At 40.5% G+C, this 24,552-nt stretch overlaps 1 protein-coding gene across 1 annotated transcript in view; it reads left to right on the forward strand.

The window, feature by feature from the left end:
- Positions 1-24,552, forward strand: part of LOC128696187 (protein turtle homolog B-like) — a 604,082-nt gene that overhangs the window by 552,490 nt on the left and 27,040 nt on the right. The window contains exon 9 of the mRNA XM_070094868.1: positions 13,029-13,188. Within this exon, the coding sequence (XP_069950969.1) occupies positions 13,029-13,188 (160 nt within the window). The remainder of the gene's footprint in view (positions 1-13,028; positions 13,189-24,552) is intronic.

Here is a 24,552-nt window from a genome sequence, read left to right on the forward strand (position 1 = left end):
CAATGCAGAGACGGAAGAGAGCAGTGGTAGGAAGAGCGGTGGTAGGAAGCAGTGGTAGGGAGAGCGGTGGTAGGAAGACGGCCACAAACCGAAAAGTGGTTTAATAGAGTGCAATTTGTTAAGGTGCATGTCCAACCACCGTTGTTGCCAACGGCCGCGAAGACGGGCAGAGATGACTGGAAAATAATCTCTGAACGGAATACCTCTATATGAAACTGGAATATCATGCACTGCTGACATGTGCAGCAGCATCCACTTGTTTATTGCCCTGCACATCAACGTGTCCAGGGACCCAACAGAAAACAACATCTTTGTTTTCGCTAGTCACACGGCGCAACCAGAGTTGAATATGAAGGACTAATGGGGAAGGGGAATCAAATTGTTTAATGGCTGTAAAGCACTGAGGGAATCTGAAATGATCACACACATCGAAGGAGATATATATGTAACACAGAGAAGAGCTATGAGGATGGCATACAACTCGGCAGTAAAAATACTAGCCGAGTCTAACAAATGACCTTGGGCAACATCGTCAGGGAACACCGCCGCGAACCCAACACCGTCAGAAGATTTAGAACCATCTGTATAAACAGCAACGGCATGAACATGCGACCGGAATGATCAAGAAAAAGAGAGCGAGAAGCAGTCGTAGGTAGGAGAGCTTTGGCGTCCGGCAGTAGGGGAGAACAGACACAAACCGTCGGAACCTCCCAAGGGGACAGGGAACAGGCAGACGCTAAATGAATATACATAAGAAAGAAGGAACACTGCAACAGGTCTTCTGGCCTATGCGATGCAGGTCCAATTCTTCCACCGGCTTAAGCCAATGCCTTGACCAAGTGAGGTCAGACACGTCACTTAAGAGAGGAGCACGGCATCCGACCTAGTAGCACAAGCTAGTCAGGTCCAACTCACACCCACCCACACCCACTCATGTATTTATCCAACCTATTTTTAAAGGGAGGCAACTGGAGAGAAGACCGGAGTGAGTGAAGACAAAGAGAAAACGGTCGGAGTAAGCAAGGGCGTCGAACAAATAATGGGCTTTTACTAACGTCTCTGAGACCAACCTATATGTAGAAGGAACACGAAGGTCATGAGACCGGACAAAGTAACGAAAACAATGAGCATCACGACGATCAGCTAAAAAAGGAACATTCGCCTCAGCATAGAGGCTTTCAACAAGGAATGAACGAAAGGCACCAAGGCATAACGTAGACCCTGATGATGAAGGGGATCTAATGTAGAAAGGGTTGTAGGAGAAGCTGCAGAATAGACTTGGTCGCCATAATACAGCTTGGACAAGACTAGGGCGGAATGCAAACGGAGAGTCCGACAATCTGCTCCCCATGAACAATGCGCAAGATTTTAAGAAGATTCGGCCGACCATGGCAAGCTGCCTTCAAAGAGGAAATGTGAGGTTTCCATGTCAACCGACGATCTAAGAGAAGGCCAAGAAACTTGACCGTATCACATTCTGGAATACGTGAGCCGTGTAAATACAATGGAATATCTGGGACAAGAGGACGTCTTGTGAAAGTAATGAAATGGATTTTCGTACTAGAAAATTTAAATCTATGAGAAGTGCCCCTATGGAAAACTCGGTCAATCGCATCCTGAAGGGAGGTCGCTACCAGGCGACAGTCAGTGCCTGCGTAAGCTATAGCGAAGTCATCCACATAAAATGACGACTAAATTTATATTATATTATTATTAACACACTGGCCGATTCCCACCAAGGCAAGGTGGCCCGAAAAAGAAAAACTTTCACCATCATTCACTCCATCACTGTCTTGCCAGAAGGGTGCTTTACACTACAGTTTTTAAACTGCAACATTAACACCCCTCCTTCAGAGTGCAGGCACTGTACTTCCCATCTCCAGGACTCAAGTCCGGCCTGCCGGTTTCCCTGAATCCCTTCATAAATGTTACTTTGCTCACACTCCAACAGCACGTCAAGTATTAAAAACCATTTGTCTCCATTCACTCCTATCAAACACGCTCACGCATGCCTGCTGGAAGTCCAAGCTCCTCACACACAAAACCTCCTTTACCCCCTCCCTCCAACCTTTCCTAGGCCGACCCCTACCCCGCCTTCCTTCCACTACAGACTGATACACTTTTGAAGTCATTCTGTTTCGCTCCATTCTCTCTACATGTCCAAACCACCTCAACAACCCTTCCTCAGCCCTCTGGACAACAGTTTTGGTAATCCCACACCACCTCCTAACTTCCAAACTACGAATTCTCTGCATTATATTCACACCACACATTGCCCTCAGACATGACATCTCCATTGCCTCCAGCCTTCTCCTCGCTGCAACATTCATCACCCATGCTTCACACCCATATAAGAGCATTGGTAAAACTATACTCTCATACATTCCCCTCTTTGCCTCCAAGGACAAAGTTCTTTGTCTCCACAGACTCCTAAGTGCACTGCTCACCCTTTTCCCCTCATCAATTCTGATTCACCTCATCTTTCATAGACCCATCCGCTGACACGTCCACTCCCAAATATCTGAATACATTCACCTCCTCCATACTCTCTCCCTCCAATCTGATATCCAATCTTTCATCACCTAATCTTTTTATCCTCATAACCTTACTCTTTCCTGTATTCACTTTTAATTTTCTTCTTTTGCATACCCTACCAAATTCATCCACCAACCTCTGCAACTTCTCTTCAGAATCTCCCAAAAGCACAGTGTCATCAGCAAAGAGCAACTGTGACAACTCCCACTTTATGTGTGATTCTTTATCTTTTAACTCCACGCCTCTTGCCAAGACCCTCGCATTTACTTCTCTTACAACCCCATCTATAAATATATTAAACAACCACGGTGACATCACACATCCTTGTCTAAGGCCTACTTTTACTGGGAAATAATCGCCTTCTTTCCTACATGCTCTAACTTGAGCCTCACTATCCTCGTAAAAACTCTTCACTGCTTTCAGTAACCTACCTCCTATACCGTACACCTGCAACATCTGCCACATTGCCCCCCTATCCACCCTGTCATACGCCTTTTCCAAATCCATAAATGCCACAAAAACCTCTTTAGCCTTATCTAAATACTGTTCACTTATATGTTTCACTGTAAACACCTGGTACACACACCCCTACCTTTCCTAAAGCCTCCTTGTTCATCTGTTATCCTATTCTCCGTCTTACTCTTAGTTCTTTCAATAATAACTCTACCATACACTTTACCAGGTATACTCAACAGACTAAATATGCAATGGAAAAATGGAAGGTAGGTCATTTATAGTCAAGAGAAAAAGGATAGTGCTAAGGACACAACCTTGTGGTACACCCTCGGCCTGAACAAAGTATGAGGAAAGCTAGGCACCAACCCGGACACGAAAATGTCTGTCAGATAAGAAAGCAGTAAGGAAAGTTGGGAGATTACCGCGGAGGCAAAAGGAGTGGGCTTCGGCTAAAATGTTATACCTCCAAGTGGTGTCGTATGCCTTCTCAAGATAAAAAAAAAGACTGCTAGGATGGTATGTGTTAGCAAAGGCATTTCACACATACGTATCTAAGTGGAGCAAGGGGTCCACAGCCATACTGGCGAGGAGAAAGACTATTGCGAGTCTCCAAATACCATATTAAACATCTATTCGCCAAGCGTTCCATCACCTTGCAGACTATACTGGTCAGAGCAATGGGACGATAGTGAGAGGTATCAAGCCCCGAGGTGCCAGGTTTGCGAAACGTTAGTACAATGGCAGATTTCCACTGTTGAGGGAGAACCTCTTGCGTCGAAATAAGGACTGTAAGGGCTGTAGAATGCAGATGTTGTAGCATACTGATATGAATATCATCAGGCTCAGATACCGATGACTGGCAACCGGAAAGCGTGGACTCTAGCTCTAGGAGAGTGAAAGGTACATTATACGGCTCCATTCCATTACAGGAAAAATCGAAGGGTAATTGCTCCTTGGTAGACTTAAACGCAAGAATGAGGGACAAAGGTGAAACCTTTGGGAGACACGGACAAGATAGCTCCCGGTTTTCGTTGCAACTTCAAGAGGTTCAGCAACCCACAAAACGAGAGCTGGGTCTGGAGTGTACTTGCCAAGTGCATTTAGCGTCGCATATGATGCGAGCAACTGCCCTTGCTCGCTTGTAACCCAAAAGACTATCTGAGGTCAATTATATCGATAATGGCCCCATGCAGCACGTTTCAAACTCACTGCATGGGCACACGCAGAAGACTACCAAGGCAAACAGGTCTAAAAATGCATGCGTGAGGTTTGAGGAATAGAATGTGACGCTGCAGTCAAAACTAAGGCCGAAAATTGGTTCACCAGCTCATGAATAGAGGACGAAGGAGGGTCCCCACAAAAGGTGGTAAGATGAGAGTATAAGTCCCAATTCGCTCGTCCAAAAATGGGTGCGAGCACCCGTATTTAAAACATGAAGATGAGAAGTGAGAAGTCTCTCCAACTCATCACCACGAGTCACAGTGGGACCCTCCTCAATTATGGTGAGCATTAAAATCACCTAAGATGGGCGGTGGCAGAGAAGAGACGAAGAACGCAATATCCGAGATGCAGAATGCACGGGAGGGGGAGAGATATAGAGAGGAAACTGTATACTATCTGTTCAAATAAATACAGGTTGCAGTATAAAGCAGTAGAGAACGAACAGAGACCTCTTGATACGGAATACAAACGCACACAAGAAGCGCACTCTCATTAAATGATTCATCGGGAGAGAGATCAGAAGAATGCAACAGCAAATAGTCCAAAACGAGACGAATAATAGGTGAACGAATTTTGGGCTCTTGTAACACATCAGGGGAAAACTGGGAGAGCAACCAATGGAGCTCTCCCCGATTACCCCTGAGGCCACGAATATACCATTGTTTATAAGTCATTATTCACAGAGAGATATGCCAACAATAAGAAGCGATAAAATCTATGGGCTATTAGGGTCAGTGAAGTCAATCTGTGGAGGTAACGGTAAGCGTGTAAGCAAGGAGGAAGCAAAATGCTGAGAAGGAAAAGATTGCTGCAAGGGATGTGAAAAATAAGAAAGGGTAGGAGGCGCGTCAGTGTCCATTGAGGGTTTCATCTCTGCAATATAGTTGGAGACAACATCAAGTGTCTCAGCATGTAAGGAAGATGCCAATACTATGATTTCAGAGACAGGTGAGGTAGATCAAGTAGAAATCGGGGAGACTATGGAGGGAACCAAGGAGGTCTGAGAGTGGGAGTATGAACCTGGAGAGATGCGCTGCTGGGGGCAGAAGACTCCTGTGGTGGAAGAGGAGAGAAAGGAGGTTGGAAGGTAACTGAGGAAGAAGACTGGGGGAGGGGGAACAGAAGAAGAGGGGACTGTGGGATGGGGGGGGGTGAACCTCCACTTTCGTGTGAGTTAGAAAGGGGGTGAGAACTAGGTACCAAGGCTGAAAGGAAAACTGTTGGGGAATTGAAAGCACCGGAGGAATGTGAAGAGACTTGGGCTTATGAGACATGTTCAACTTCGCAGGTGATGGGTGCAAATTAGATGCAAGCATGAGAGGCCTTGCAGACTAAGAAATTAGTGGGCGAGAAGAAGCAGGGGTAGGAATAGGTAAGGAGGTGGGGGTTTCAGAGGGTAAAACCGCAAAAGAATTAGAGACGGAGGTGACCCTGGAAGACGCGACACCGGAAGAGCTGGTTGGCAAGGGGACCGTCAAGGTTGGAGGTCTTCTAGCTACTTGAGAATAAGGGACATGAGGAAGGCTCTGCTGAAGATGGAGCAGAGAGACAGCCATAGCTGAAGTAAGGCCTTTGCTCTCTTTAAGACAACGGATTTCTCTTTCATTAAGATAGACCTGACATCGGCGTGAAAAAGAAGGATGAGGTTCACTGCAATTGAGACAAGTGGGGGGAAGACTGCAAGACGTATCGTCATATTCTGCGGCGCTGCAGACCAGGCACTTCACCGCAGATCTGCAGTATTTAGTAGGGTGTCCGAAACACCAGCAATTTCGACACTGTTGGGGAGTAAGGACCACTTTGCGGACCTCTAGGCGATGGCCCTTCGATATAAAAGGAGGACGGGAGTTCACGGCCAAGTTTAAGCGGGCGATGTTACTGGAAAAAGCACCTCCGCCTGCGAGCGGGCAGGACATATGTATCTACTTTGAGAACTGGAAGGTCCTGAAGGGCAAATTGCTCCAAAATATCACTGGAAGACAGAAAAATCACTCTGTACAATGGTATGTGGTAAAACAACCATACCATTGCAAGAATTAAGAGTGCTTGTGAACTGTGACTGAAATTTGATCAATGTAAGTAAGATGGGATAGATCATGAGCTTGTTCTTCGTTCTGGACTGTAACGATGCACGCACCGCTTCGAAGAACATGAAAGGGTATATTATGGCCAACGTGTCGTAAAATCAAATCAAATCAAATCAAGTTTATTCTCTATAAGGGTTACAATGTGGGGTTTACAGGGTTTGGATATTGTGTGGTTTACATGTTATAAAATACTAATTACAGAGGAGGCCACTAGGACACCTAGCATGGCTAGGCATTTCGGGCAGACTTAGACTAATTCTAAACATTAAATCCTTATAGATTATGGTATTAAGGCTAGGTGACTACATTATAATTTGTGAGTTTAGCAATGTGAATGCTTTTGTTTTAGCACAATACAAAGTGTCTATATTGGAGTATCATAGGCAAACTTACGACTAGTTAGGATTCATTGTTTTAAGATTAAGATTAGTATTTCTGTGTTTAAAGTCAGTGGGTGAGTGAGTGTAATTGTGAACCACCAGGTGGTTATCATGTAGTTAGTTGTCGGGGTGTATCAGGGAGATAAGATGTTTTCTAACTGTAGTTTTGAAAGTGATGAGTGTGTCTGCAGTTCTAGAGTTTTCAGGTAGGGTGTTCCAGATTTTAGGTCCTTTGAAATACATTGAATTTTTGTAAAGGTTTAGATGGACACGGGGAATGTCAGAGATGTTTGTGTCTGGTGTTATGCCTGTGGATACTGTCACAACTATCAAGAAAGCGTTTTAGGTCAAGGTTAATATTGGAATTTAAGGTCCTGTAGATATAGATTGCACAGTAGTAAGTGTGGATATTATGAACAGGGAGTAAGTTTAGATCTATGAAGAGTGAGGGAGGGGGGGTGTTGCTAGGGATGGGATTTAGTGATTATTCTTACTGCGGCTTTTTGTTGGGTTATTATTGGCTTTAGGTGTGATGCTGCAGTTGAACCCCAAGCACAGATAGCATAGGTGAGGTATGGATATACAAGTGAATGGCATAGTGTGAGAAGGGCAGTTTGCGGCACGTGTTGTTGTCGAGGTATAGGCCAAGGAATTTGCCCTCATTATGTCTGGCAATTAGAGTGTTGTCGATCTTAATGTTAAGTTGTGCAACACCTGCTCTGCTACCAAACAATATAGTAGGTTTTGCCAGTGTTAAGTGTAAGTTTATTGGCTGTCATCCAAGTCGATATTTTGAGCAGCTCCTCGTTAACAATGGTGTTGAGGGTGGCAAGATTAAGGTGGGAGATGACGTAAGTCGTGTCGTCAGCAAAGAGAATTTACCAATACTATGGTGAGAAAGATAATTAGTTGAAGATGTCAGTTGTAGAGAAAAGAATTTAGCTTACTGCGTACTTGCAAACATGGTGCATAAACGAAGTGGGTGTCGCGTAGGTCGTTCATGGGTGGAATGAGCAGACTTAGAAGAACCGTCATCAGCAAATGGTCTAGAACGTTTAGGCGTATTACAGTGGGCGGCTTGACCTGAGGTAGGTGGACGATCCGCACCGTATTCGGAGAGAAGCCGGACACATAGTTAAAGGCGTGCAAGAGGAAGAGGCACTAACAGAAATGAGCGGAGCCTCAGTACCTGGAGCAGGTGACGACGCGTCACCAGCAGAAGGTACAGGGGTATGGGAAGACTCTAGAGAATGGTCCAATAACGAAGCCGGGTCAGAACAGGATTCAGGAACAGAAAGAGGCCCGGGAAGAGGGTGGTTATCACAGAGCGAAGACTCCATGATAGTGGTACTTCTTTCTTGTTATTATTTGAAAGAAAAAAAGAAAAAGAAAGAAAAAAAAGAGAGACAGCGGAGAGACAGTCACTAGAAAGCATAATGGGCCGTAAGTTCCTCCCATCATCCGAGAGGACCTCCAGCCAGCAAGCAGTGCAGAAGCAGGGTGGAACCCGTCTTTATTTAGTAACGAAGCTTTTTCTGCCTTGAAATGCGTGAAAGTATAGCAGTACATAGGAGTATATTAAATTTGGTAAATATACGGAGACATTGAAAGGAGATAATGCATAAATATAAAATATTTTTTGTAAGTATTAGGATATGTGATGGACTGTGCATTGTTTGAACATGTAATGCTTGGAGTTGGTGGGTGGGAGGGTGTGCATGAAGGTAGGTGGGTGGGGAGTGTGTGCATAAAAGTAGGTGGGTGGGGGTTGAGTGCATGAAGGTAGGCGGGTGGGGAGAGAGTGCATATAGATATGTGAGGAGGGTGTGCATGAAGGTTGGTGGGTGGGGAGTGCGCGCATGTAGGTAGGTGGATGAGGGTCTGCATGAAAGTTGGTGGGTGAAGAGGGTCTGCATGAAAGTTGGTGGGTGAAGAGGGTCTTCATGAAGGTAGGTGGGTGAGGAGGGTCTGCATGAAGGTAGGTGGGTTAGGCAGAGAGTGCATGAAGGTAGGTGGGTGTGGAGAGAGTGCATGAAGGTAGGTGGGTGAGGAGAGAGTGCATGAAGGTAGGTGGGTGAGGAGAGAGTGCATGAAGGTAGGTGGGTGAGGAGAGAGTGCATGAAGGTAGGTGGGTGTGCATGTAGGTAGGTGGGTGAGGAGGGTCTGCATGAAGGTAGGTGGGTCATGAATGTAGGTGGGTGAGGAGAGAGTGCATGAAGGTAGGTGGGTGAGGAGAGAGTGCATGAAGGTAGGTGGGTGAGGAGAGAGTGCATGAAGGTAGGTGGGTCGGGAGAGAGTGCATGAAGGTAGGTGGGTGTGGAGAGAGTGCATGAAGGTAGGTGGGTCGGGAGAGAGTGCATGAAGGTAGGTGGGTCGGGAGAGAGTGCATGAAGGTAGGTGGGTGTGGAGAGAGTGCATGAAGGTAGGTGGGTGTGGAGAGAGTGCATGAAGGTAGGTGGGTGTGGAGAGTGCATGAAGGTAGGTGGGTGTGGAGAGAGTGCATGAAGGTAGGTGGGTGTGGAGAGAGTGCATGAAGGTAGGTGGGTGTGGAGAGAGTGCATGAAGGTAGGTAGGTGAGGAGGGTCTGCATGAAGGTAGGTGGGTCGGGAGAGAGTGCATGAAGGTGGGTGGGTCGGGAGAGAGTGCATGAAGGTAGGTGGGTCGGGAGAGAGTGCATGAAGGTAGGTGAGTGGGGAGGGTGAGTGACGAGGGCGAGATTAGCGAAGCCAAACAAGTTTGAACGAAAAGGGAGTTAGCACTGGTAAGAATTTACATGACTGGAGCGAAGATCTAAGACACTGTGAGGTCTGATGAGAAATGGACTAGTAGGCCTCCTGTGGAAATAATGGTGGTTGCGTAGCTTGTCTTTAATAATTTCTCACTCTGTTTCTTGCTCCTCTTGTCCTTTCCAATACTTTGGTATAACTGGACATTTCCTTTTCTGAAAGAGCACAAAAGATGTGTTCGTCTTGCCGACAACACCAATAAAACTCTTTTCTGTCATGTTACTGATACCAAACATCACATTAACTGGTCCTCTAACTACCTTTACATCTTCCAGCCCTCTCACACAACTTTTCTAACACGATTCATGTTTCTGGCTTCGCTTCTGTAGATGCTTGCCATACTTAGTACACTGTCAAATGTTTTAATCCTCAGAACATTCACGACGATCTGAACTTTGCCTCCTACTCTTCCTTCCTCTTCATGTATCTTCTGCACTCACTTTGCATTCTCTGCTTATTCTTTCTTGATGCCTTTTCTTTTCAGCTTGTGTCAGTTGGCTTACTGCAATTTTTCTCTGCCTTCTTGGCGCCAAGTATTTGAGTGCTGAAAATTTTCAATTTCCACGTCCTTTAAATTTAATTCACTCTCAGGACTCTGTCACTAATCCTGTCCGTCGTGGAAAAGTAGTTCTCATGGATCAATCTTCTGTTTTTTGCACTTTTGCATTACTGCTACTACTATTATCACAAAAAAACTATTACTATTAATGCAACTACCTCGTTGCTGCTTTTTTATTCTCCCTTTATCACTCATGGTTTATTTGCCACAGGTGTAACTGGTCAAGGGATTTCTGTTACCCTGCGGGTGGCCGTACGACTCCATAGGATTGATATGTCTACCCTGAGAACATAATAAATTCCATAATCATTAATTTAATGAAAATAGAGAAAAATGAGTTTTTGGTGGAAGTGGCTAACTTTATTAAATACAATATCAATGTAATGGAGCGATAAGCAACCCAAGACAAGCACATCTTTAGTGACCTATAATGCCAGAATATGTGGGTTGCCAGAGATGTACAAGGGTGGTGTCTGGACCGGGCCAAGCACAGCCCCAACAACTCAGAGCTGGGTCACCATGACTTTACACGATAAAAAATGAAAAGTAAAGGAACTGAGGGGAGGCTGCCTCTAGCACTGTCCAGTTAGCTGTTCCCCGGGTGCATCTCTTGCCACGCCACGAAGTGCGAAGAGGAAACCTGTAAGAAGGCATCAGAATGAATAGAAACAAACTTCTCATCGACTCCGCACCTCACTCAGGTTCCGACCAGGACACAGACCAACAGCTTGCAAATACTTCCGGGAGAGCGGTATCTTAGAGCGTTGATGGAAGTGTCAGGCTTCACCCTATGCTGACCCTCGTGCATCTGCCAGTGCTCACAACCTATACACGTTCTACACATTAATCGTTCAATTTCCTTCCCATAATCATAGATCACATTCAGCAGAGGTAATAGATCCGGGTAAGGTACTTCATGAGCATTTTCTTATTCCTGGTGGACAACCCCAAAGTTTTAAGAGCACGCACGTTCTCACTGGCCCACCCATTTCTTGAGGCAGTAACATAGGTCATACTGGTTCTTGCCGCATCAACGATGCTATGGTACTGGTATCATACCATGCGCATTTGTGCTCTTGCTAGCGGCAGAGCAGAAATCTCTATGAAGAACTTGGGTGTCCAGCACATAGGCCCTTTCTCCTGTCCAAGAAATATCAGGCTTGTAGGGGCTTTCAAAAGGTATACTGTACATACTTCCCTTTCCACTTGATTCCCTCGTTGCCCTAACCATATGCAAACAAACCTGGTAATGTCATCGTCACTTTTACACAGCTTCCATGAGATCTAAAACTCAGTTGCGTGATTACAGGAGTCGCAGAGCACAGAAGTAACAAGTTTTCCTCTAGATGCTATAGATGGAGCTTCCGCTCAGACGTGAATAGCATGAATATAACCTCTTACTTAAGAGCATGGTTCCAGAGAATTTTCACTGGTTGTGAAGGTGTAGGGGCTCCTTCAGACCCTACAAGAGCATCTGAATAAAGCCACTCCTTACGAAAAGAAAAAAAAAATTTTTTTACTAAATATAAGCAAATCTCTCATAAATTATAAAACAAATATGAACTCATCCTAACTGAAGCAAATGATGGAAATATTAAATAAATACGTCAAATGAAGCAAGCCTAACATGTGCAGATATTAGAATGATGTTCCGATTCTGCCGGTGTTATTGGCAGGTCGTTCAGGAATCACTGGAGTGGAACGAGAAGCCATTTGTACCACTCTGTGGTCACAGGTGGTCGTGACTATTGTGAAGTCCAGCTCCAGAAGGTACTAACGTCAATGAAGATACACAGTTAGCAGCGTTAAGTAATGGAGTTTGGCAACAACTATAGGGAAAATCCAGAGTTCACACATGAAAAAGGTTGTAGAAATAGTAGCTCATTCCTGGTGGTATGAGAAAAGCAGAGTTCTCAAAATGAGGACTTTGAAGAGATCGTTGACCCGCACAAAGGTAGTAGAACAACAGTTCTCATGATGACGTAGAAGTGCAGATCCAAACCAAAAGCTGGAGGAACACCAGAGTTCCCGAATGAAGAATTATCACGCGTGTGATCTAAACCTAGATCGTGCAGCTCTTCTCGTCTTGCTTCTGTTGAGTGACCCGAACCCGAACACTTCAGCACGGCTGAGAAGAAACAAAAAGAAATCACAAACTGGACAAGAAGTCACTCCCATGATAGGTTGAAGGCTTTTGAAGGAAATGGTGATGACCAGAAACATTACGTTAATATCGTAAGTATAATCAAGTCCAGATAAACAAATTAAAATCCTAACATGTTACAGCTAACCAAGAATGGAACTCCATACGTAATTACAGACTTGATAAGAGCAGAAAGCCAAGTAACGTTTCTCAATCAGCGAGGGTCCCTTGTTAACTCCCACTTGGTGGAGTAAGGGGGGGGTAAAGGTAACGGCTCACGTACCCCTTTCAAAACAATCATACTACCTCCCCCACTCATTCAGTCTTCCATTCTTATTTAACGAGCTTTTCCCTGGCACTGATTTAACAGACAGAACATCACACGTTAACATGGAACCAATGCCACTGCAAGAATTAACTAACTCAACGACTACAAATCCTTGGTGTCAAGCCCGACGTCGGACTCTCAATTTCAACTCACCACCACTACTACTACTGCCGTTGCAACTATTACTACTGTTGCAACTACTCATATTACTAATTTTGCAACAATTGCTGCTGTTGCTGCTACCGCTACTTTTATTACCACTACTAGTCGTATATCCATCCTTTTGGGCCCTGTCCCCTATCATATTGTCTTCAGGCCTTCTCTTTTTTTCTTGCCCTTATTGTTACTTGACTATGGTCCAGGAAAGAACGAAACCTTATCATGTGGTTTCTCTCCTAATTATGGGTAACTTGAATTTTTTAGGTCTATTCTTTTGCGGAATGTAGGTTTTCTGTGTCATATATAAGTGTGATGCTATCCCTTTAGACTTAGAGGAATTGCAGATATAAAATAATGTGTGATATGTTGTGCAGGGAGGTTCGCAGGTGCAGAACGTGACAGCTGGCATCATAATCTCTGGAGATTCCCTGGTGATACAACGAGCGCACAGAAGTCGTAGCGGCAAGTACAGCTGCCTAGCCACCAACACACTGGCTACCGTCGCCAGCAACCCCGTCACTCTCAGGATCAGATGTAAGTCCCTTCAGCTATAGCAGTTGCAGGTGTGTGTTTACATTGTAGATGCGTCCACAGCATCCTGTCTTCACCTTCATCTGTCAATTAAATGCATACATATCTATTAAGTTACCTTCTCTTTAATGCGTTCTCGCTTTCTTCTCTTTCAATAACTGAAATTCTTCAAAAGATTTAATCTAGTGTATTAGAGGCAACATTATTTTTACCTTTTAACATAATTAGTAGAGCATCATTACTGAAGATTCTTTAAGTTTATGACTACCACTAAATAAACTGGCGATTCATATTTAATGGATATTTCACCAGGTGACACTAACACATTACATTTGTGTCAAAAACCGGTTAACCGAGCGGTTAACTTAACAGATGCGGGTGATCCATTCCAGTTCCGAGTATCTGGAGATTTTTGTTTCAATTTAGTATCTTATAGTAATGCAGGTAAGACAATTGTATTTTGTGCCATTCCCTTCACACTTAAGACATAGGTCTAGGATTCTAATGATGATGTCTGATGCTCTAAATCAAAAGTTGCAATTCTGTTTTGCATTATTAAATGAAGTTAGTTGTATGTTTGAATTATTACTGCTTGCAATCTCAAAATTTTAGATTAGGAAATCATGAAATGATTTATAATTCAGAATAAGTAAATAATGTTTTTAGCTGTATGAGAAATATATATATATATATATATATATATATATATATATATATATATATATATATATATATATATAAAATGTCGTGCCGAATAGGCAGAACTTGCGATCTTGGCTTAAATAGCAACGCTCATCTTGCCATATAGGACAAGTGAAAATTTGTGTATACAATAATTTCGCCAAAATCATTCTGAACCTAACGAAAAAAATATATTTCATTGTGTTTGTTTAGTATTAAATTACTGTAAAAGTTTTTAAAATATATTTAGTAGGATTAGGCTAAAATAAATTGCGCTTGTTAGAATAAGGTTAGGTAAGTTTTCTAAGATTCTTTTGGTGCAAAATTAAAAATTTTTACATAAACATCAAGGAAAAAAAAATATATCTTTAAACTTATAAGCGAAGTTTTTAGAAAGAACTTAGTTTTAAATGAGTTCTAGCTGATTGACCAGTTTTACATATTCGGCACGACACACTATATATATATATATATATATATATATATATATATATATATATAGGGAATATGACTCGACACTTTCATGAAAGCGAGAAGTAACAAGCTTCGTAAGGAGGACAGGGTAGCTCTCGCACCACCTCTCTCATGGGCACAACTGTACTGGCTCCAGTGGTAGTATTGAATGATGAGTACTAAGGAGCTATCCGACCATCTCACCCACATAAGACGACTATTGTACCTACAAGATTACAAAATATACGATAATCTTCTGAAAATGTATTTGTACATTCATGGCCGTGAAGGCCCCGCTGTTTCCCATAGTCTTGAAGATATTCCTTCAGGACTACGGTGCTCCTCATCAACTCCAAGACTGAGGGACTGATTACCTCATCTTTTGTATATAGTTCTACATTCTTTAGAGTATGTCCTTGTATTGATAAAGTCACTGGTTGGCGAAACATATACAAATAAAGATACCCAGATGTTGCACATGTATCTAATTCTTGACTGAGGTTGCTAGATCCGTCTGAAGTACGACGTACACAGTAACATCACTGTAGTTAGTGCAGTGTTAATCTTGAGTGAGTATAGTCACTGGACATGAAGAGTATACCAAAAACACAACCCGTATTGATGCTTCTCACGTCAGTGAACTAATTTTCATTGGCCTCATAAATTCCCATAATTAAGAGTAATTATCATATTCTTCTGTACGTTTTAATGAAGCTGTATATTTCCACAATAATACCTTATACTTCGATAAAAAAATAATAACAGTTACATATGTAATTCTGCTGGGACTCACAGACTTCTGCAGCATCTGAGAAATAAACGTACTGGGTAGAAAAACGCATTTCTGCTTTGACTAATTTTTTTTTTTAGAATAAAACGCATTTTTACTAGGTATGGAACATAACACTGCTGAGTTTGATGAATATTTATACGAGATTTAAGGTATAAACCTATTGAGTTTGATGAAAATATTATCTTATGGGCATAATGAAGATAGTTTACACAAGTGCCATTGATATTTACAACGTTTTCTCAGCAGGTGGGTTTATATCCTCTTGTATCTCCCTAGTGAAAACTTCGTGTAAAAAGGAGGACCAGCTGTTCTTTTATAACTTTAAACTCTAGCTATTTACAGTTAATATATAATTTGCTTGTTAAGGCTTTAAGTTTCACCGCTGTTGTATAAATTTAGATAAAGAATTGCAAAATACGTGAATATTTGAGCGTTAAATAAAGGTTTGCTGGGATGGTTAATTGGCTGTAAAGCTTGTTAAGTTGAAAGCCTATCGAATGTATGAGATTCAGTTAATAAACGCTGCGTATCACTCTCACAACACCAGTTAAAAAATTGAGTTGATATTAAATTAAATTCTCAGTACATATATATACACGAGAAATATACACCTCCCGTTGTATATACTCTGTGCTTACTGATTGGCTGGTGTATTAGGTATACCCGAAGCGGAACCCTTTAGCGATTGCTTGAATTTTCTCTTTTATTTTCATCTTCCAGTTTTCCGTTTTTTCCTTGCTCATAACATGAAAATACCTTAATCGATCAGCTTCAAATTCATAACGTTGTTTTATGGTAGCTAGAGCAAGATTCTTTTAATAACTGACATGTGTAGGGGCACTACAACGAGAGCTGCAGAAGCCATTCCCATCAAAAACTTTCCTCATAATTCGAGGATGCTGGGGAGAGAGATGCAAGTGTATGGGGAAAACATCTGCTAATTTTAGGTGTGAAATAGCGAGACATTTTTGTTCCTTTTAAATTCCTGTAAATATGTTGAAAATTGTATAAAATACTGACAAGTTGATGATTAAGACATATGCAGCAGTTGGGTATTTTTATTGTTGAAACGTTTCGCCTGCATAGTAGGCTTCTTCAGTCAAATAGAAAGGCAGCAGTATTTGAGGTGATTAGTCCCTCATCCTGGAGAAGAGTTCAGCTCTATGGAGTTAAACTCTTCTCCAGCTCCAGGGAGCTGAACTCTTCTTCAGGTTGAGGGACTGACCACCTCAAATACTTTTTAAAAGCTACAAAGTTGATGGACTGATTACATCATCTGCATCTGCTGACCCTGTATTTAACTGAAAAAAGCCTATTGTGCAGGTGAAACGTTTCAGCAATAAAAATACATAACCGCTGCACATGTCTTAACTTGTCGGTAAATATCTCTGAGATTAACTTTTCTGAATGGCTTACCCCTCCCAAGAAGCTCATCACTAGTAATCCCTTTCTTAAATCGCTTGTCAAAGCAACTGCTCAAGGAGAAATTTCATGCTTAACTGTTGGTAATAATTTATCACAAGTTATATACGGTGATGGATCTAAGCAGGAGTCTACTGGCAGGGCTGAATCTGCTCTTGTTGCCACCTCCCTAGTTAAAAACGAGAGGAACTTTGTTGAACTAGGCTTAAGAATTAACAATTTGCCTTCTACGCTGCAAACTGAATTGTTTGCCATGCTATTGGTGCTAAAGCTAACTTATGACACTGAGCTTAAGTCTCCGATTATTACTGATTCTATGTCATCATTGAAGACTCTCGACTCGCATAATTCTCTGACATGTTCAAAAATCCAGGAAAAATTAATGTACAATTGTTATGGATTCCGTCATACAATGGATTACCCATTCATAATAAAGTTCATAATTTTGCTAAGAAAATTACCCTGATGGAAAATGTATAATTAAACTTTGGTGTATCTAGCATTAGGGGAGAAATAATGAATCTGAATGTTATAGAACGCAGTTAGAAGCATGAGATGTATAACCCACTATAACATGAATGTAAATAACTAGGTTTTGGAGCAACTTGCAATGTGAAGAGACTGACTGATGTTGTAGTAGCCAGACTTAGGTTTGGTTACAAGGACTTCTGCCAGTTTGGCAGACACATAAATGATGATCAAGCCAAATGCAAAGTATGTGGCCAGCCCTATGGTCACTACCTTGAACATTATATGCTTAATTGTCCACTTATTGAGGAATATAGAGACAGTATAATTTCCCAAGTGATACTTTCATTAATAAGATATGTTGACATAAGATAATAGATATATTAAGCAACATTTGTAAATTTGCTTGCAACATATAAGTGAACTATAAAAGATAAATCTTGGGGCCTAGTTCTTAGGCCTTTGTATATTCACATGCTCTTTCACTACCGTCCACAGGATGGATATGAGGTGCACAATGATCTAGACGCTGCAGAGACAAAATCTAATGAATGGCTTCAATATGTAATAACTGATGCATCACAAGAAATGTAACAATCCTCTTATGATAGATGCTGTGTACTCAATAACTGGGAAATGTATCCTCTGGTAATAAATCACGGCTGCCAGGGTGACAACACTCATAAATTGCATGCTAACAGGAAGCTAGAATCCTAGTTTTTGTGCCTGCGACGTTCAGAAAAAAAAGCGTGAAAATCCGCTTGGAAGACAGTTGTAAATGGTGCATATCTCACAATTCTCTTGCATGGAGGAAAAAGCAAACCTCTACTGTTATTCTCTATTCTCAACCTTGTCAATATTTCATCAGCAAACCGAGGGAAATGACCTATTTAGAAAGAACTTTGAAATCTATATAAGAATTTAGATCTGATGCCCAATTTAAAGAACAATCCAATTTTTAATCACCTAACTGACAAGTGTTTATTTGGGCGTAAATATAATTTTTTATGTGAACAGAGATTGATCTAATCAGTAGTATAGAATGTTAGTGTTCGTTTAAGTTTCTTTCTAAAGGCTGCTTACTGGGATTCGTGAACTCACTTGCGACTTGGCAGATTGCCAGATGTTATTATATATATATATATATATATATATATATATATATAAAATATATATATATATATATATATATATATATATATATATATATGTATGTCGTGCCGAATATGTAAAACTGGTCAATTAGCAAGAACTCATTTAAAATTAAGCCCTTTCTAAAATTTTCTCTTATACGTTTAAAGACATATTTTTTTCATTAATGTTAATGTAAAAATTTTTTATTTTGCTCCAAACGAATCTTAGACAACTTACCTAACCTTATTATAACAAGAACAATTTATTTTAGCCTAACCCAACTAAATATATTTTAGATTTGTTTACAATAATTTAATACTAAACAAACACAGTGAAATATATTTTTTTCGGTAGGTTCAGAATGATTTTGGCGAAATTATTGCATACACAAATTTTCACTTGTCTTATATGGCAAGATGAGCGTTGCTATTTAAGCCAAGATTGCAAGTTCTGCCTATTCGGCACGACATATATATATATATATATATATATATATATATATATACATACATATACATATATATATATATATATACATAAATATACATATATATATATATACATACATATATATATATATATATATATACATACATATATATATATATATATATATAGAGAGAGAGAGAGAGAGAGAGAGAGAGAGAGAGAGAGAGAGAGAGAATGCAATGCAAGTGTCACTAGCATGAAGGTAAAGTGGCAGACCGGGGAATGTAAGAACACAAGTTAAATACCAGTATTTATGTGATCAGAGGAAAAGTAGCTACAACACTGTATATTTTACAGCACATCTTGGTTTGTATAGTATTTTTTTAGATTATATACAGTGGGACCTCAAATATCGAACTGCTCCCAGCTCAACCAATTATGTAAGTGTATTTTTGTAAGTGCTTTTATAAGTGTATTTTTGAGGGTCTAAAATGAACTAATCTAATTTACATTATTCTTGATGGAAATAAATTCATTCGGTAACGGCACTCGAACAGCCGTCTGGAACTAATAAAGTTCGATATTTGAGGTTCCACTGTATACAAATTATCAACTTTCCATGAAATATAATTATATAAACTGAGCCTCACACATTCACACAGCTCATCCATCAAAACTATGTTTCACGTGAAGTGCTGTTGGTGATGTATGACGTTCATGGACCCGTCAACAAGAGACTTGCTTCCCTTACAACATATTCGGTTTTATTTCTGTGGATGTAATATCCGAACAGTAATTAATTCATTTCTGCATTCATATATCTTCTTTTACACAGATAAACAGAAAGTACCAGCAATTATGTCACCATTGTCGTTACAAGCTACGTTATTCATGAAAATAGTCCTTAATCCTCTGTTTACTACATCTGAGTTGCTAGACATCACTTCTGCCCAACAGATTGAGTCGGAAAACTTTCTTCCGTTTTCTACACCTTAAGCTTACTGTAAATAAAACTTGAAGTTAATTATTTAAATGGTAAATGCAGAGATAAATGTTTGAATTGATGTAGATCTGTAACTTCCAGTTTGCCTTTCCTGGAAAAAATTGAGAAAACTGAAATAGCACAATTCATATGATGATTTTACAGTGTCACGTTGGAGTGTCTTCAATCCTAGATCAATGGTAACTTGATAATGCAACTTCTGAGATGCTTCAGTGTTGTGTCGTAGGATATTTCTCCCCCTAAGCTAACAAGATAATGCCTCTTAAGTTATCTTCAAAAGGAGACTCTTAGTGGAATGTCTCATTGAGCTATGGGTGTGCGACTCCTAAGTTTTCATTTTACTGGAGATATTAAAATATTGGCCTGATCTGATTCGCTACAGATCTTCAGTATTATTACTGAAGTGAACCAGAGATATCTGCTGAAGTGCAGTATGTATTCTAATTGCATTCAACGAGGCAGAGGTTAGGGTTATGCGATATGAGGACACCTTTCTTGGATCGCCCAGCGACCCCAACACATTTAGCAGACTTTATTAAAGTCAATTAACTGCGGGAAAATCACCAGGGATGGTTGTAAAATGTGCACCTTCAGTAATAAATAACGCTGTTCTGCATTTGGAATGTTTTTAATTTTTATTATTATTCATGGTTGTGATCTTACATATTCTTGGGCTGCTGATTGTAAACATCTAAACTGTTTTGCTTTATCACGTAAAAAAATATGCTCTTAATGGTTAGCCTACAAATTGAATCAATGGGAGGAGGACCGCTTTGATTTTCGCTTGTGCTGTGCATCGAAAAATGATGAAATGAAAAGAAGACGAAATATATTTGTTAAAAGAAGTTATGAAAGTTTGGCGATGACGGAAGCATCCTACGTAATTGCCTTTGTGTTGGCTAAATAACGGAAACCTTTCTCTAATGGAGAAGAAATTATTAAGCCTTGTCTCCAAATATTTGCAAGATGTCTTGGTGGTAAAAATATTAAAAGAAAAGTTGACGAAATCGTTGTGTCAAAGCAAACAGTTACAAGACGCACCTAAGAATTTTCCCATGATGCATCTGAACAACTGGAAGACTTACCCATGATTGTACTTTTTCTTTAGCTTTGAACGATTCTGCTAACATATGTGATGTAGCCCTGTTAAGCGTTTGTGTAAGAGGAATTGATGATAATTTTAACATCTTGGAAGATCTTATGGGTCTTGAGTCACTTCATGGAAAAACAAGACATATCTGACAAAGTAAAGTGATGTCTAGAAAATGTGTCTCTAGATTCTAGTAAACTCATCAGTATATTTATTGACGGACCACCGTCAATGATAGGTAAAACAGCTGGGACTGTAACTTTAACTCATATTTATTTAGGTCGTACTCTACTAAAATATCACTGCATTATACACCAAGAGTCACTGTGTGGAAAAACTTAAAATTTACAGCATGTTATGCTGCCGGTTGTGAAATACGTGAATAAGATTAGAGTAAGAGAATTCAGAGAATATTGTGAATTGTTAGATTTGGAATAGGGTGATCTCATCTTTCATTGTGAGATGCGCTGGCTTTCTAGAGGACAGGGTCTCAGTAGATTTTGGAAACTGAAAAAATAGACGAGAAGAATGAGCTGCCTGAGGAAAGAGCCCTTTTATGTGATAACGAATGACTTTTTGATTAAGCCTTTTCAGCTGATGTTACCAGCCATCTCAGCGATCTGAAAGTCCTGACGATGGCTAGTAACATACAAATGAAACTTACTAATTTGAAAACAAATACATCACTGAAAATGAAATATGAGCTTCCCTCAGTCCCAAAAGCTTTTGACAATTAGTTTTTGGCGATCATTATCATGTAAACATTTTCCAACGTATCACTGACGTTAGCTAGGCCTGTATACCTTGTACATGCACTTGTAGAAATATACTTTTATTAATAATAATATTATAACTAAGAAAATTTGCCCAGAGTTATATCTGTCGTTTTGGATGCGAACAAGCATTTCCATCCATAAAATTGGTTAAAAATAAACTGAGGTTACGACTGACTTATTCATATTTGAAGAATCTTCTGCTGCTCTCAGTGACTAATTTAACCCCAGACATCACAAGCTTGACGAAATCAAAGCAGACTCAAAAGTCTCATTAATGTTTATCTTGTCTTTTTATTAAATATTATGTAAAAATATTAAATATGTCAATATTAACATATTTTTCAAGAACTGAATGGGATTACAATTGTTGTACTGGGTATCGGAACTAGAGCGTGAAAAAATTGGCTCATAAAATTCAATGCATGGAAATCAGGGATCATGACTTTCTTAGAGTTAAAGTAATTCCAAGATATATTGAAATCGCTTTCTCTAGGTTCATCAGTAGCCTCAAGATTATTAACCAGAGATTTCTTCTTTGCGAGAATCAAGTCAGGCAGATTATTTTCTCTATGTTCTGTTACAGACAATTCTGCATTATATCTATGAAGCCGCCAGATTCAAAATTTCCTCACATATTGCTCCGGTCAACTTGGCTAAAGATGGTATCTCTCACTAAAACAGCATTTTAGTATCTCTGCCTCAATTATTTCGCCCTATAGAAGTTCCTTATCTATGTTTTGGCGTCTGTAGACAACACCCAAGATCAACTCATCGCGTCCCACGAGAAACTTGATCCAAATAGATTCAGTGTCCATCGCTTCCACATTTATATCTGGTCTGCTGCAACAGTATAAAATTTCCCTGACATGGTACATCGCCCCTCCATCAATCTTCCTGTTGACCTCGTCACTGAGGAATAACTTGCATCTTTGCACGAGACATTCAGCAGGCATGTCTTTGTCTTTCAAGCTGCACCAAGTCTCTGTTACTGTACTATTATCTATTCTTCTTGCAATTGCAATTAGTTTTGTAGCGCTCCTATTATCAGTACTTTAAGGGAGTTAGTCTTCGCCTCCCTCCATTGTCTCTTTCATGACCAATACCTATGCTTTTATTAGTAACTATATGATGAACTATAATGTTTTTTAACATTTTCCTGAGGAATATTAGCAGTTTTTATTTCCATATCTACTGCTGCGACGCACTGCAGTAGGTATCCTCTATCAGCTTAAAGCTCCATCAAAGACTTGGTTAATGCTGCCACTCCTGCTTCAGAGATGAACCCCTTCCATATTATTCATTTTGTTTGCCATACAAATCATGTTAATTGTCCATGAATGAAATTGCAAGTCCTTTTGTATTACTTGTTTAGGCAACAGTTTACACCAGTTGCCCTAGACATTCATTCACTACTCCTCTTCTTGGCAAATTGCCACACGTGATCGGGATCCCTCCCTTAGATATAATTAAATCTACTTTATAGCTCACCTGTACTTAAATAGCAGCTCTTGTCTCTTGCCCATCACAATATTGTGTCCCCTCAAAATAGAAACAGACAATGGGCTTGTTCCTATTACATATCTGACATTATTATACACAATATGTTGACTTTGTTACTAACACCAGCTTAACGAAAACACACCTTATGTCTCACCTCCCTATCATTGTTACGGAAGGCACAGTCAGTATGTCTAATCTGTGGATCGTCGACCTTGAGAGCCTTCATATTTTTATTAGTAGAGGGGTTGTTGTATTTTTGGCCTTATACTCACTGATCACTGAAGTACAGTTGGCACACTGATGATGAGATTAATGAGGACCATTGGAGACGTGTGGTAATTCCTCGTATTTGATTTTGAATAAATACTTGTGTCTATACAATTAGCCTTGTAACAAGAGGCGATGACTGGTAGGTGATTTTCAGATAACTGTGTGTAATATTAGTTGATTAAGCTCCAGTTATACAGTATGTATAGGATATATACACCCAGAGGTGTATGTCTCAGTGTGTATACATTCAGAGTTTACTTTATTTCGCATTTTAATGTGTTCTTGACTGATCGCAAACAATTTATATATGGCCTTAATGAGACTCCTTATGAATAGTTGTATTAGTGTGTGATATACTATTTTACTATGATAATACTCTGTCTGTCTGTCTCTTATTCACACAAAGGTTCTACAACGTTAGGTTAAGAGATCCTACCTTCATTGACAAGTTAACAGCTACTACCAACCTCATAATTTGAAAGCCATTTTTATTGTTGTGAGACATACAAACAGAGAATAGGATGCAGTTGGAACCATCTGCAGGCCAGCGATTTCATTTGGTCTATTTCATTGAAGTCATTATGCTGAATGAATACGTTCTAGACTGCAGTTGTTTTAGGAATAAATGATCACTGATGAAATGATGTTTTTGAGAAGGGTACAGCCAGAGTGTAGTTGCTGTTCGTTGCCCATTTTTTTGTGTAGATGCTGTCTTCTCACTGTCCGCGAGGGTGAGCCAAGTGTGGCACCCTGACAACACTGGCCTTGAACATAATGGTACACCTACATCCCTCCGGTGTTGAAGGCTCTGCCGAAATGGAAAATCTTTTCAGGTCGGATCCGGACGAGAGATGAGTCGTCTTGCTCTGTCCTCTTTTCTACCAAAAAGTCGTAGATGACTCACGAAATCGTAATGACACGATTGCAAACAAACCATACCACGGGTGGGGATTGAACTCGCGGCTAATGAGTCGTGTAACTCGAAACCGACGCGTTAGTCACTGGGCCAGCTGGCTACAATAAGATTAATCCAACTAGGTATATTTATATACCATAGGAAGGTTAGCCAAGGCACCACTGTGACTCAAATGCAAGATTTTACAGATGAATCTCCCTCCAGCGTTGCCGTGACGAACTCTAGCTCAAGTCCCCCTCAAAGCTGTTCTCATGACTCAAGAAATCGTAATGACACGATTGCATTTGTGGTCACAGTGGTGCCTATGCTAACCTTCCTATGGTGTATAAATATACCTAGCTGGATGAATCTTATTGTAGCCAGTTGGCCCAGTGGCTGACGCATCGGTTTGATGTTTTACGATTCACTAACTAAAGGTTCAAGCCCCACCCG

This window comes from Cherax quadricarinatus, chromosome 48, assembly GCF_038502225.1.
Source record: "Cherax quadricarinatus isolate ZL_2023a chromosome 48, ASM3850222v1, whole genome shotgun sequence".
NCBI classification, from domain to species: Eukaryota; Metazoa; Arthropoda; class Malacostraca; order Decapoda; family Parastacidae; genus Cherax; species Cherax quadricarinatus.